At 40.2% G+C, this 16346-nt stretch overlaps 1 protein-coding gene across 2 annotated transcripts in view; it reads right to left on the reverse strand.

Moving 5' to 3' along the window:
* The window catches only part of SNAPC3 (small nuclear RNA activating complex polypeptide 3), a 36899-nt gene extending 30558 nt beyond the window's left edge, over window positions 1-6341 (reverse strand). For both annotated transcript variants that reach the window (XM_007176775.2, XM_007176776.2), the window contains exons 1-2: window positions 6009-6341; window positions 5253-5330 (exon numbers count right to left, since the gene is read on the reverse strand). In XM_007176775.2, the coding sequence (XP_007176837.1) occupies window positions 5253-5330; window positions 6009-6328 (398 nt within the window). In that variant the 5' untranslated portion in view covers window positions 6329-6341. The remainder of the gene's footprint in view (window positions 1-5252; window positions 5331-6008) is intronic.
* Window positions 6342-16346: the final 10005 nt, after the last annotated feature.

Raw genomic sequence — 16346 nt, forward strand, 5'->3', positions numbered from 1 at the left:
TAACAGTATTTCCTAGAAATCTCTCTATTGGTTCATCCTTCCTTATCCTTTAGCACAGCTACACAATACTGCACTCTGTGGATGTCCTATAATTTCTTCAACACTCTCCTATGTATGTATATTTAGGATATTTCAAATATTGGCCATTACAAACAATGCTGCAACGAATAACCTTATGCATAATAAATTTTCATATTGTTGGAGGTATATCTTCAGTAGAGATTACTAGAAGTGGGACTGCTAAGTGCCTATGTAATTTTGTGTTGGGCATTACCAAATTTCCCTAGAAGAGGGCTGTTATCAATTTACATTTCCATCAGGAATGTCTGAAAATGCCTGCTTCCCTCAGCCTCATCAAAAGAATGTACACTTTAAAATTTGTGCCAGTCTGATAGGAGAAAAAAGGTATCTGTCATTTTAACTTGCATTTCTCTAATAATGAATCTGCATGAACATTTTTTCATGTTTGTGAGTCATTTTTATATCTTTTTTGTGTGTGAGTTACTGGTTCATATCTTTTCCCCATTTTCCCTTTGGGTTTTTGTTCTTTGTCCCTCAACTTTTAAGGTATTATATATTTGGGTTACCGGCTCTTTGTGTACATGTTATATTTTCTCCAAGTCTGGCAGCTGTCTTTTGACTTTGTTTATGGTGTTTTTTGTCATGCAAAATTTTAAATTTTTATATGTAGTCAATTTTATCAATCTTTTCCTTTTATTACCTCTGGATTTAAATAATAGTTAGAAAGCCTTTCACTACACCAAGGTAGGTATGTTTCATTTTCTACATTTTGATCCCAATCCCTTTGGAGTTTATTCTTGTGTATAGCGTCGTACTAAATTTCCATATGCATTTGAATCTAACTGGACTTTCTCTTCTATTCCACTGGTCTATTTGTCTATTCATGAGCTAGTACCCACTGTTTTAATTATAAAGACTTTGTAGTATATTTTAATATATGGTAAAATAACCAGGCACTCACAATTTTCTCCTCCTCACCCAGTTTTTTCCTAGTTATTCTTGAATATATTCCATATGAACTTTATTATCAACTGTCTAACTCCATAAAATAAGCAATACTTTTAGTATTTTTATTGGGATTGCACTTAATCTGTAAATTAACTTAGAAAGAACTAACAACATTATAATGCTTAGTATTCCTATTCAAGAACAGAGGATATCTTTCAATGTTTTCAAGATTTTTTCTGAGTCTTTCAGGAGGGTTTAAAATTTTCCCTTACCTCAGTTTTACACATTTCTCGTTAAATTTATTCTTAAGTATTTAACCTTTTTGACTATTGTAAATGGGGTTTTCCTCCACCATTATGTCCTCTAATTGTTTACTGTTTGTATCTACGAAGGCTATTTTTTTTATTTATCAATTTTGTATCCTGCTCTTACACAATTCTTTTTTGTTTTTTGTCTGTTTTAGCATTGATTTCTTTTCCAGGTAATACCATTAAATCATTCACAAATAGAGCTAGTTTTTCTTCTTTATCTACTCTTATGCTTCTAATTGATTCCTCTCGTCAAACTGCATGGCTAATCCTATAATTCAATGCTGCAAAGCAGTGAGATACTAGGCATGCTTGCTGATTCCAGATCTTAGCAGGAATACATGTACTGCTTCTCTACTAAATAAGATACTAGCTTTACAACTAAGGTATATATATTTTACCATGTTGTAACAATAGCCCTGTTAGAACAGTTCCATGTTAGAATGGCCTGATTTTTGTTTTTGTTAGTAAATTCTAGTTTTATTATGTTGTGATCAGAAAGTGCTGTTGGTTTTATTTCTACTCAATGGATGTTATGATGTTTCCTCTGTGACCTAATGTATAACCAATTTTTGTGAATGTGCCACGCAGTCTCTAATACTGGGTTATAAATTTTATGTATATATATGTATCTCCATAAGACATATCCTACTGATTATGTTGTTTAGAGCTCTTACCGCCTCACTTTTTTTTAGCCAGTTGATCTGTCTTGTGCTGAGATTGGTGTGTTAAAGTGCCCTATTGTTAGTGTGTTTCTAGCTATGTTTCCTTGTATCCCCTATAGTTCTGTTTTATAAAGTTGGTTGCTGTATTTTTTGGGGTATATATATTTATAAGTATTCTATCTTAACTGTGGTTCGTGGCTTTTAGCACTAAAATGTGTCCTTTGTCATATATAATGTTTGGGGACTTGAATTTTATTAGTCTGTTATTGGGACCATTACATCTGCTCAATTTTTCTTTCCATTTATCTGGTATACTTTTGTCCCACCATTTATTTTTAGCCTCTCTGAATTACTTTATTTTAGATGTGTCTGTTGTCTCTGTAAGGTTTTTGTTTTGTGAGCCTACTCTAAACCCTTTTATGAGACTGCAGAAAAACTGATGCCTTTGGCCTCAATTCTATTACATTTTCTAATTGTATGTATTTTGTTATATTAGCTGTTTTTTTCATTATGAGACATGTCTTTCTGCTTGTCTATTTTTTAGAAATTGCAGATGGAGGTTTGGTATTTGCATTTTTGTTCCAGTGGTTACCTTTGTATTTATATATATTTTTAATGCCCCTTGTTACCCATTTTCTCTCTGAAACATAACTGTTTTACCAGGATACATCTCAGAGTTGATAATTCTGAGTTAATTTTCCCAGGTAACCAGTGAGCCCTTTTAATTTGTAGATTTGGGTTTTCTTCACCATTCTGGAAATTTTTCTTAGATTATATTCTTAAATATTCTATTTACAAGCTATTGTATTAAAAACAATGTTGTTTAACCTTTGGAGAAAAGAGGAAGTGCTAGAAATGTATTTTATGCCACAATAAAGGGGTCATGTACTTAGGTTTTGTTTTTACTTTATGTTTTTAAGTTATTGGTAGGGAAAAGAAAGGAAAGTTTAGTGAAAGAGAAAGCATAAAGATACAGATTTTTGGCTTTTGGCACAAGCCTAATTCACTTGTGCTACTGTTAAGATTAAGATTAGTCTTATTTTAAATATAATAGTTTTAAAGTACATCAAAATAATCCCAGCTAAGGAATGCTGCACTAACTCCTTTTACATGAGATTACACATATAATTCTACTCACATTTCCTATGGAAGGGACTAGAAGACAACCAAGGAGATCCAGTTGATCTAGTAACAGAAAATAGCCAACGGAAGCACTGTGTAAAGCAGTCTGAAAACTACTATTTCACATAGCTCAATAACATCATTATAAGCCAATTAGCATGTAATTAACTATAGAAAAAAAAAGTCTGCTTTATAAATATCATCAACTTTCTTCTTTTAGCCAATCTCTAAAAAATCGCTTCCTTAGGTTTATGCAAGTTTCATTTATTCCACTCATTCTACAAATATCTACTGACTCCCTATTATTCTATGCCAAAATTCTAGGAATGAGGGACATGGCAGTGGGTGTGACAGACACAGCTTATGGAACTTTTAAGTTTAGCTAAAAGACAGAAAATTAAATAAGTACAGTATAAGTGGGAAGAGTATTTCAATAGAGAAGTATCGGCAGCTACATAAGCATAAAAGGGGAGCTAGATGGAGTCCTTAGTCCTTCAGCTAAAACTTGAAAGATGAGTAGAAGTCAGCCAGACCGGGGGATAAGGAAGTGTGAGTGTTCTAGGCAAAGGCCTAGGATGAGAGAGCACATTCTAGGAACTGAAAAACAGTGTAACATGGCTGGAGCACTGCAGGGATGTAGGGCCGAAAAGATCAGCAAGATCCATTCTATAGAGGACCCTGTGATCCATTTAAGAGCTCAGGACTTTGCCTAAGAACCATTGAAAGATTTTATGTAAGAGAGTGAGACAATCAGATGTGCATTTTAGAAAAAAATCCAAATAATCAATCAACAATAGTTAAAGGGTACCAGATGGAGTAAAGCAGTCTGACACGCTCAAGGGCAATTCACAGATGAAGGAGCTTGGACTCTCAATGAGCCTTCAAGGACTTTAGAAATGTTAGAAGAATTCTAGACATTACAAGTGTATCTATTTCCAAAGGGAGATAGATGGGTTGTAGAGATGTGGAAATAATGTTAGGGACTCAAAGACTGGTTAGGGTTCAGTTGGGAGAGGGGCCATGTGCATCCTGAGGCACTGAAAGAGAAAATGGTTGAAAACAAGTCAAGAAAGGCAGATCTGGGCTATGTGGAAGGTTTCAAATGTCTAAGTAAAAAAATCTGAAATTTGCCCATAGAGGAGAGGTTGAGCCATTGACAATTTCTCAGCAAATGAGCGTGCTTAGGTGATAGCATGATGGATAAGTCAGGAGAAAACACAGGACCTAGGAAAGACAGGAACCTTTTATAGTGCTCCAAGTGTTGCTAATGTAAGTGTTAGCCAACAGGGATAAGAGAAACAGATGTGGCAATTACAAAAAAAACCCAACAGCAAGGTAGGGTCGAAACGCCTGCCTAAATTTTTGAAGGGGACAATAGAAAGGGTAGGATAAAGGATGACAACATAGCTGAGACGGTGCAAAGTAAGCGGGCTACAAACTGGAAATTACAAATTTCCCTATTACATGCAGTTTCTCTATAATAGTATTACCATAGAGCAGCCTTTCTCAAAATGTGGTTGGCAGACTGGAATTGATCTATGAGCTATTTGTTATCCAATCAGTACAGACAATGAGAGAAAGCATTTAGAAATGTTCACACCTATATGACAGTAATATTACTGTGGAATTTAATGATAAAAAACTTGGAGTTTTATTATGTTTGCCTTTTAATTTCATTTTTCTAGTAATTCATTTTTATCCTATTTTACAAAAGTATCCATCTGACAGAAAATTTTAAAAAACGAGTCCTTTACCACACTAGCAGAGTATTTAGCTTGCCACCCCCAAAGTCTAAGTGCATTAACTGTACCTTTGTAAACACTTAAAAATAAACACAAATTTGAATATGGACTGGATATTAGAGATAATGCTGTTACTGTTAATTTTCTTAGGTATAATAATACCACTCTGATTAAGTAGTAGGATCATACTTTTAGAAGCTATATACTGATGTACTTAGCGGTAAATTATCATGATGTCTGCAACTTACTGAATGGTTCAGCAATAGAAAAGGACACACACCAGGTATCTCAAACACATACAGCTAAAGCCAGTACGGCCACATGTCAACAATGGTTGAATTTAGGAGGTGGAATGATAACAATACCACACTGTCAACTTTCGAACAATATAATGTTGAAAAAATATTTAAATAAGTAGCAAGTAACAAAAGCGAAGTCCTCCATACCCCAAAGTCACTAGGTCAGTATTTTCTGGGATGACTTCTGGATCCTCCCCTTCCTCAAGGCACTTCAGTTTATCAAGACTAAAACAAAAAGAAACAAACAAAGCAATCACCGCATCCTGTCCTTAGCAAGCAGGGGTTGTGTCCTAAATACATCACTGAATAATTAAGCAATCAGATAACCAGAATTAAAGGCGAATTCTGTGCCGATATTCTATAAAGAAAGGGATATACGGCTGGTTGAAGGCGGCCAATACTGTTAAATGGAGAAAGAGATCGTTATTTTTATATTTTCATTTAAAATGAGGCACTTTGAAGAATATCTCAATAATAGCATACCCAGGAGGTCCCCAAAAGAGACCAGAGACAATCAAGGTTTTGACACTGTTGTGGTTAAAGGAGAGTTCCAGCCTCATCATAAACTAAGGTTCCTCCGTCGTCAAAGTGTCTTGTCAAAGACAGATACACGTCGCTGTTACTCTGATTGCTTTCCTACATTAATAAGCACTTTAAAAACTAGTGAATAGAAAAATTAATCTTTCATGCAGCTCTCTCGTCCCTTCAATCCCACTAGCAGAAATTGTGCATTCCCATCACGGGACTTCTCCCGTTGTTCCGGGAAAGCTTTGATAGGGCGGCCCTTCCACCCCGGGGAGTAAACCACAGGCCCGCCCCCAGGATGAGGCCCTGGGGCGCGCAGGAGCAAGGCTGCACTCGGGTTGACTCCAAGCCGCAAAAGCCCCTCGGCCCCGCACTCACCCGCACACCGCCCTTAGCTCGGCTGCCGCTTCCAGGCTGCAGCCCAGATCCCGGGCCACGGCCTCATCCTCCCGGTTGGAGTCGGCAACCCCTCGGCCCCCGGGCAGCGCCGGTGCCGGCGGCTCCTTCAGCGACAAGTCCCCTTCCCCGCGCAGCCGACCAAGCCACAACTCCCCGAAAGCGGCCACATGGAAAACGCGCGTATTCAGCTCAGGATGCTCGTACTCTGGGAAGTTGCAGCCGCCGCTGCTGGGGACCGGGTTCTGCCTGCCACCCACCCCGCCGCCGCACGTTGAGCCGCCCCTGCTGCCTTCAGCCATGTTCGCCCCTCTCCCTTCACGGCGAAAAGCGGCTGATCAAGGCCTCGCGGGGCTTGCTGGGACTTGTAGTTGCGCGTAGCCCGGGCCGGCGAGCAACTGGGCTGCACTGGCGCAGCTTTAGACACTACGTTTCCCGTCAGGCCCCGAGTTGGGCCCGCCCCCGGGCGCGGCACCCCGAGCCTCCGCGTGCAGAGCTTGAACTCATTGTTCTCTGGTCTCGGCTCACAGAAGAGGGGCTCTGGCTTTCTTTTCACCGCAGCTTGTCTGGATGGGTTCTCAGCCCGCTCGGTTACGCAGCATCGCTCTATGCGGCATAGGGCGGTTTTGGCACGCCCTTTGGTCCCCCTCGTTGTTTTCCTCTCGGCCCTGAGGTGCGGAACTTTTCCTTGACTCCAGGGTTCGAGAGCTGCACTGCTGCCTCACTGCCCCAAAGCCTGAGAGACTTAAGGGTCGAAGGCTGAGGCCCGGGGCACGACTGGCCCTCCAGGTCCGGTTCGTTTAGAACCTCCTCAGCGGCCCCGTGTTAGTGTGTACATACGTATCATTGCTGTACACGCGCAGAATAATGTTTATTGAGCGCCTACTGTGTATCAGACGCTGTACAGTATTATCCCTAACGTATATTTTTAAAAATCACAACAGCTTTTCCAGGCAGGTATGATCATCCCAATTGTGCTGTTGAGGAAGGAGTTAACTGCTAGGAAATAGAAGCAAGGTCGGAACTCTGGGATTTTATCTATAAACTAAGAAACTCTCCCTCCATTCTGAGGACCTGAGGATGTGTCCTTAGACATCATAGCTCGTGTCAGACAGTGGAAGGGTTAGAAGGAAAAAAGCCAAGAGTTTAAATAAGCAAAGGCAGAAAATAGAGAAGTCACGGTGACTTGGAATAGTGGGGCTGAGGCCATCTTCTCCCCTAGACTTGCCATTATGTAAGCCAGTAATTTCTTTAATCTTTAGCTAGTTTGAGTTGAATTCTCACAACCTGAGGACAATTAGTCTTCCCAGTGCCTGTAAACTTTGCTCTAAATCCCTTAACAGGGGAGCTCTCACTCCAGAGAATGAAGTCATGTTTCAGATGTAAAAACTCTAACATATATCTGGAGATTGAGTAACATTGTCTTCAGGAGTAGAGACCACAATGGTTCCTGAGAAGCAGTGGGAAGGGGCAGGACCCGAAAGAACACAGCAGGGGAAGGTGGTTCACTATGAGGTGTGGCATTTCAGAACAGCATCTTGAGATGTGCAGATCGCAGGGATCGGGGGAAAGAAGGGTTAGTGGTCGGCACCAGCGGAACTCCTTTGAGTCTTAGCGCCAGCGGCCACTCCTTGGAATAAGTCTAAAGAGGTCCAGAATAACCACTGCAGCATAAAAATTATTTTGAGCTGAAGGCATTTGAGAATTGGCTTTTTTCCCCTGAACTCCATTATCTTCCTAAATGTGGAGCTTCCCCAAAGAACTCAATTGTCATAAATCCCCTCCCACAACTAGAGAAGATTGATTAGAAGTGGGCATCACACTTACACATTGTCACAAAGGTGTATCTCCCATCTATTCTAAGGACCTATTTATCTTTCCTGAAAGTCATTTGTTTTCCAATAAGTGCCCTTTCTCCCCCTCCTCTATTAAGAAGTCATTTGTTTTCCTGTAAGTGCTGCGCTCCCCTTCCCCTTATCTCATTAAGATAGTACATAAGCCCCAATTCTAACCGCCTCCTTGAGTCAACTTTTTCTGTGAACTCTCATTAATCTGTCTTTTGTCAGTTTAATTCACGGTTCCCAAATGACAATATAAGAGTGTAGAGGAAGTTTTTCCTCTTCAGCCATGGCAAAGGAAGCTTCTGGCCCTGCTGCAAGTTTGGCAGAAAATGGGAGCATTCTTAGACCTGGCACTAGGACCAGACAACAACAGAAAGGAGATAGAAAGATTCTAAGATCCCAGGATAGATAGTCCTTGTAATTCTGGGTGAGTTTTGTATGATTCCTGAGGGAGGAAAAACAAAAACAAAAACAAAAACAAAGGTTTCCCAATTGTGGATGTTGGAACCAACCACTGGGTTGAAGTCGTGGCATTAATTTAGAGACAGGATTCTGAGTAGTGGCACAAACCAAGATTATGACTCTTGATTGGAGAGTAGGAATAGGGAGACATGAGCTCTCAAAGTTTGCCTCTGAGCATTAGTTTCCTCACTTGAGATGCTTACATGAGCTCATGAGGTGATGAAAACTGGCTTGCTGGGGGGAGCCGTGGCAAACTGGGGAGTACCAGCCTCTCTCTACAAAGCTACCATGGCTGCCACGTAGGAATGCAGAACTTCTCCACCAGAGCTTCCAACATTTCTAAAGAACTCAGATATTTAGCTTTTTAACAACAACAACAAAAGTGAAATCTCCTGATCTTCAAATGTGGGCAATTAATTTTGTTAAATTACTTAAACAAGGAGGCCATTAGATTGAGGTGGCTCTAATGCAATGGCAGCCTGCCTCAGAAAACCAAAGTCTAAGTCTGTAAATGCCTCAAGGTTACAAAATCAAAATGCTAAGGACAACCAATCGCAAACAGCCAACTAGACTTCAAGCTATAACCATTCAATAATTGCTTTGCTTCTGCCTTTTCTCTATAAGATTCTCTCCCCAGGCTCCAGTCAGTGGAGTTCTCCTAAGCACTTGCTGTTTGGCACTGCCCTATTTGAATTGATTTTTGCTCAAATAGAGTCAAAAATTTTAACATGCCTCAGTTTATCCTTTAACCGCTCATATAACATTTAAAAACAGTATTCAAACCAAACACAACACACATAGGCATCTGGCCAGTGGCCTACTTGTTTGTGATCTCTGATCTATTGTATCTCTAAAATTCACCCAGCTCCCAATTTATGTAATTCCAAAAGTGAACTTCTTTCATCTTGGTTTCCAAAGTAATTCTACCACTGCCCCAAGGCCTCCTTTCTCAGAATTAGACTATAGGTAACTGGGAGTCTCACTTGGGGTTGAAACCGTATGTTTCCCACATTTCAACAGTAACTGTCCAAGTTGTATTTCCATCTAGTTCTCTCTGATGTCTAAATCTTTCCTATAGCTAAGTCATTTATTTTATTCTTCTCCTCTGGCTTTGGCTTTTTTCCCCGAGTGGACAATTGGTCTGAATTTTTTAAAATAATTCTTGAATAAGCACATAAATTTTTTTTTAATTAATTAATTAATTTATTTATGGCTGTGTTGGGTCTTCGTTTCTGTGCAAGGGCTTTCTCTAGTTGTGGCAAGCGGGGGCCAATATTCATCGCGGTGCGCGGGCCTCTCACTGTCGCGGCCTCTTTTGTTTTGGAGCACAGGCTCCAGACGCGCAGGCTCAGTAATTGTGGCTCACGGGCCCAGTTGCTCCGTGGCATGTGGGATCTTCCCAGACCAGGGCTTGAACCCTTGTCCCCTGCATTGGCAGGCAGATTCTCAACCACTGTGCCACCAGGGAAGCCCCTAAGCACATAATTTAAAAGGTAGAAATATCAACTGTATTATTATTGACTATATTCCAATATAGTCAATAATAATGTAATATCTTTGTATGGTGAGAGATGGTAACTACACTTATGGTGATCATTTTGTAATGTATAGAAATATCATATCACTATGTTGTGCACCAGGAACTAACATAGTGTTGTAGGTCAGTGATACTTCAAAAAAACTCATAGAAAAAGAGATCAGACTGTGGTTACAAGGGGCAAGGGGTGGGGAGAGGGAGATTGGATGAAAGTGGTCAAAAATAGAAACTTATAAGATAAATGAGTACAAGGGATGTAATGTACAACATGATTAACATAATTATTACTGCTATATATTATATATGAAAGTTGAGAGTAAATCCTAACAGTTCTCATCACAAGGAAAAAAATAGTTTTCTTTTTCTTTTACTTTGTATCTATATAAGATGATGGATATTCCCTAAACTTATTGTGATAATCGCTTCATTGATGTATGTAATCATTATGCTGTACACCTTAAACTTATACAGTGCTGTATGTCAATTATATCTCAATAAAAGTGGAAGAACAAAATGATACAAATATCATACAGTGAAAGTCTCCCTTTCTATCTTTCCCCCAGTCATGTAGAGCCCCTTCCTAGATTTCTGGAGGCAACCATAACCTCCAGTTAGCAATTTCTTGTGTATCTTTCCAGAGAAATCATATATTTTATATAAATATATATGTATGTATGTATACATATTGCACACACACATATGTATGCATGTACACACATATTTTGCATACAATACATGCTGTTCTATATTCTATACCTCATGTTTTTCATGTGAGGTTATATCTTAGACATCCTTTTATATAAATATAAAAAGCATCCTATTTCTTCCACTGTATCTGTCAAATTTCTTTAACTAGTTCTCCCTTGAAGTACATTTAGGCTGTTTGTAGTCTTCTGCTTGTACAATTAATGCAGCAATGAATAATCTTACAGGCAGTCATTTTGCTGATTACTGTCTGTCCTCAGGCCCCAATTAAAAACTCTATTTAAAAATTATTCTTTTGCACTCTCTTGGATCAGTCACCCTGGGGGAAGCTGGCTGCATGTCATGAGGACACTCAGATGTCACTGTGGAGAGGCTGATATGATGAGGAACTGAGAAGAGGCCTCTTGCCGATGATCAGCACTAACCTGTCAGGTAGTTGAGGGAACCACCTTGGAAGCAGACCCTCCAGCCCAGTCAAGCCTAAGAGAATTGCATTCCTGCCAACACTAGCTCATCTGTTCCCAGATTCCTGACCCACAGAAATTGTGTGAGATAATAAATATTTAAGATGCCACATTTTGGGGTAACCTGTTACACAGCAACAGATAACTAATAGAGGGAGTGAGGTGAACACAGCCATGCATTAAGAGGGTAAATCTATACAGGGGACCTTGCCAGAGGGGCAAGAAGTAGGGAAATAATTAAGGAAACATTTGCAATAATCCAGTTAAGAGGCAATGGAGGGTCTATGAATAGAGACAAGGATGAGCTCATCCAGCCCTGGAGAGACAACCTGAGTTTGTACATTAATGATGATATTCTATAATAGCAATTTTAGTACATTAACGATGTTATGGACAACAGCAATTTTAGTCATCTGACTCTGGTTGATTAGCGTTCAGTTGGCACAGGATTGAGGTCAGAGGGGACAAGAAAGGGAATAAAGTTTTGGATAGAGAGATTAATCATAAACTCAGTAAGGGAACTTGGTTTTAGGGGGACTTGGTTTCGATAATAAAAATGCATGAAGATTCATCTACTTGAACAGCAATATTTCTAAAAATGACTGATTCTGAGAGTATTAAATGCTATTGCACCCACTGAAATCACCTTTCAACTCTGACCCTGGTCAGAATGGGCTCTTCGTATTGAATGGTGACTTCCTTCTCCTAGTCATCTTTTGACTCTCTGTTGATCCTATCTTGTGGAATAGCATTTCCAATGGTGGGACACCATTTGGGGAACATTCTTGCCTTGAGGTGCTGACATCTTGTTTGGGAAAAATCTGGATAATCAAGATTATGTCCTTTTTGTCTGTTCTTTCCTTTGCTTTTACCGTTGTGAAATACACACACACAGACACATACACATATAAAGGATTCTTTTGGTTAAGCGTTGTTTGTGTTTCAAAGCACTGATGAGTTTTATCTAAAAACAGAAATGATGTCTCTAAATTTACAAATACTCTTTTGCAATCCAACCGTCATCTTGACTAAGCATAAATCTCTATTGATGAATTACCAAAGCTACACTGCTGTGGCCATATTCTCAACCAATTGAATTTTCAGTCATTTACATTTGACCCACGATTAGCAGGGAGCATACCTAAATTTAAGTGGCAATTACAGCGTGCTGGATCTTTCTTAGTTTTGGGTTCTGTGGGACGGGCATTCCCAACAGGTTCAAAGAAAGGCCCTGCAAGAGCTACTGAGAGAGGGGTAGGGCCAAATGCCCAATTCTCATTCACCCCTTAGGCATCGCGAGGCTTTAGGAAAATAAGAACTAGCCAGCTCTCTCCACAATAGGGTTGAGGACACCTTAAAGATACCAAAAGGAGAAAAATCTTTTGCTTGGTGCTGTTCCTGGATTCTCTGCTTCAACAGATTACATGTTCATGTGGAGGATTGCTTTCCTGAAGCCAGGGGACCATGTGGGAGTTTCTCTCTGCCAAAGAAAGGAGTAGCAGCAGAAGGATGGAAAGGGAATGTGTGACGGGAAAGACAGCTGAAGTACCCTTAGTCATAAAGGCAGTTGGTAGAATAATAACAATTTAGTGAGAAGTAAGATTTATAACCTTTCAGAGGCCTGATATGAATTATAAGGAATTTTAACAACCGAGATGGAAAATCTGAATTGAGTGTCCTCTTCAATTCTAAGCAATGATCCTTTTCAAAGCTGAATAACTGTTAATAGATATATATTTGCATAATGATTTTTTAAAAATAATCATTGTTTTTTTTTTTTTTTTGGCTGCGTTGGGTCTTCGGTGCTGCACGCGGGCTTTCTCTAGTTGCGGTGAGCAGGGGCTACTCTTCATTGCGGTGTGAGGGCTTCTCATTGCAGTGGCTTCTCTTGTTGTGGAGCACGGGCTCTAGGTGCGTGGGCTTCAGTAGTTGTGGCACGAGGGCTCAGTAGTTGTGGCTCACAGGCTCTTGAGCACGGGCTCAGTAGTTGTGGCGCACGGGCTTAGTTGCTCCGAGGCATGTGGGATCTTCCCGGACCAGGGCTCGAACCCATGTCTCCTGCATTGGCAGGCAGATTCTTAACCACTGCGCCACTAGGGAAGCCCTGCATAATGATTTTTTTTCTAATTGTCTAAATTGTCTCCAACTAATTGTTTTAGGATACCTCTATTGTTTGCTGTTCTCCCACCATCCCCACCTCTGTTCCACTGACAAGTACATATTAGGCAATTAGCTTTTTCCAAAAACAGTGCCAAATTTATTGGAAGGTATTTAAAATCTTGGATTAGCAAAGAGAGTGAGAGAGTCTACTGGTAGAAAATAATAGAATCAGAGAAAAGAAATATCAGAAAACATTTTAGTCCCTTTTGATTATAGGGACTGTGGACATGGAAAGATTTGGAAGAAGCTGTCATTTTTTGGAGGGAGGCTTGAACCAGGACATTGTCTGACCCCCTTGATGTGAGGCTGGTATCATCCTAAGATTCTGCAACCAAGCATACTTTAAAAAAATCTGTTGAAGTTCACCTACTACCTCTATGAGACACATTCACTGATGTAAGAGGAAAAGATCTTGAAAATGGTATAAAATGATTGAAGGTTAGAAGCTGTGGGAGCAGGTAATGAAATACTCTCTGATATTAGATTTTGCCCTTACCTCAGAAGGAAAGCATCTTTCCACTGTAAAGTTTCTTTCTTTCTTTCCATACTCCTTGGAAGCAAGTCACTAAGCACAGTTCACACTCATGGGGTGTGGAGTGGGGAAGGAGTGGGAATTAAGTTTCATCTCCTGGAGCAGGGAGTAGTTACATATTGATAAGTTATTTGAAATCCTATAAGGGAGATATGTCTCTTCTCCTTCACTTATTTAATTATTCAATCTTTTATTTGTATCAGTATGGACTCATGGATATTTATTTTATGTTTTGGATTATCATCCATCACTATGTATTAATCACGTGCTTCAGATGCTTGGACATCAGGGTCTTGCTGAGCCTGGAGAGACTGCCCCTCCCAGCGACAGCCAATTTCTAGAGAGAGTAAAGGATTCTCCTTTGAGTGTGTCTTTCAAATGCAAACCAACCTACCCAGAATGGGCACCGCCCCCCCCACTTCCTCTATCAGGTTCTCACTCTCAGGGCTGCTATTCCTCTGCCCTAATTAGCCAGGTCCAGGTACCAGCCAACTACAGGCAGCCCCTATGCCCCAGAACCACTGAAATTATTTAAATCAGCCAATCCTAAACCTGCTTACCTTGCCTCACCTGTTTCTTCCTGCAGAAACTACAACAAGGGCTCTTGCCCACATTTCCCTCTCACTCCCTCTGCCTCCTGATCAATCCCGGTGCTTCCTCCTGTGGCCCCCTGCTGTGTGGCATGCCCCCTCTTAGGAACCGTGAGTAACAAGCCATCTTTACACTGGCAGTCATCTCTTGATCTGCTAGCCTTCACCATAGATGAATAATAATAAAACCTACATTTTAAAGCTACTTATTTATTCTATTGCTTACATTGTTCCAGCTTTGGTTTTGAGAGCTGTTTCAGATAGGCTCCTGTGTCCCTTTCACATCCTCCCTGTCCTCTTGTTTTTTGAGCACTTCCTTACTTTCTGGTGCAACAAGATGCTTCTGACTCATATACTCCCTGCCCAATGCCTAGAATCAGCCATTTCTCCAAGAAACCCTGGTTCTTTTTATTGGAGAATGGTATCACCATTGATTTTTGTAAATAAAGTTTTATTTACATGAACACCGTCATGTTTATTCAATTTCTTATTGTTTATGACTGGTTTTGCATTACAACAGCAGAGTTTAGTAGTTACAAGAGACTGAATGGCCTGAAAATCCTGAAATATTTGCTATCTGGCACTTTACAGATATTAACTAGACTGACTGTGTGATCATTTCACAATATTTACAAATATTGAATCATTATGTTGTACATCTGAAACTAACATAATGTTACATGTCAATTATACCTCAATAAAAAAAAATATGTAATTATAGTAAAAAAAAGTTTGCTGACTCCTTTTTTAGATGAAGGTGACGTGCTTCTTTCTTTTTAAAATTTATTTTACTGAAGTATAGTTGTTTTACAAGGTTGTGTTAATTTCTGCTGTACAACAAAGTGATTCAGTTATACATATGTATATTCTTTTTTCGTATTCTTTTCTATTATGGTTTGTCACAGGATATTGAATATAGTTCTCTGTGATATACAGTAGGGCCTTGTTGTCTATCCAATCTATATATAATAGTTTGCATCTGCTAATCCCAAACTCCCAATCCATCCCTCCCCTACCCCCTTGGCAACCACAAGTCTGTTCTCTATGTTGCTTATTTCTATAAAAATAGAGAGAGGTCTTATGGAAGTCCAAAACATGAACTGAAGTGTTCATGAGATCTGACACCAGGAATCAACAGTACATTTTCTTCTATGGCTTTTTGGCTTCCATTGTGCACTTCCCCTCCATTCCTTTCCTCTCTATCAGGTAGTTCTCACTGGCCCCTTATGTAGGCTGCTAAATTTCGGTGCGGGGAAACTCCCCTTCTAGCTAGGTTAGAAGGGAGGAGCTGGTAAAGAAGAATTTAATTAGAGTTGGCCCCACCTTCTAGGATGGTAAAGAGAGCCACGTACACCTCTGGTCATGTAAGCTAGGCCCAGGGAGAAAAAGAAAAAAAGCAATTCCTTCCAACACAATTAGGCTTTTGCAACTTGTCGAATTAATGCCACTTTCACATACATTTTCCTTGTATATGATTAGACACTGTAGCTGAGAAAAAAATGACTCACCTTGGAGAGTGTGCCCTACTTTTTAGGAACATTTCGGAAGATGTCAAGCACATCAAACACTAGGGATTATCCTCACGCTTCCAGAGTCAGCAGTGACTAAGCAAAGCAGAGCCTCTCGGGTGCTCGAGTTTGCAACTCCCTGCAAAAGACAGAGAGGAGGACTGTCCTCTTCCTACAGGGAGGGCAGGGGTTTACTGAGGGAGCGCGCGGGCATGGGGGCACCTTGCTGGGGGCTTCAAAGAGAGGCTACATAGGTGGAAAGCGGTTGAAGAGAGGCAACATTTATATTAGACTCCCTGCTTTTGAAGACCTAGTCTGGAAGGCATTTGCTGGTGTCTAGCAGAATAAAGAATAAAGTCCAACACCATCACAGCCTAATCCTGGGTGATGAACATCTGTAGCTCATTCATAATACAGTGTGTATCTGGTCAGGGGAGACTGAGCAGCAAAGCTTCTCGAGAAGGAGCAGTAAGTGCTCTCTGATGGCTTAGTCGTGCTCCAGCAATGAGAGGCCAGGAGAC

The sequence above is a fragment of the Balaenoptera acutorostrata genome, chromosome 6, assembly GCF_949987535.1.
Source record: "Balaenoptera acutorostrata chromosome 6, mBalAcu1.1, whole genome shotgun sequence".
Classification (NCBI taxonomy): Eukaryota; Metazoa; Chordata; class Mammalia; order Artiodactyla; family Balaenopteridae; genus Balaenoptera; species Balaenoptera acutorostrata.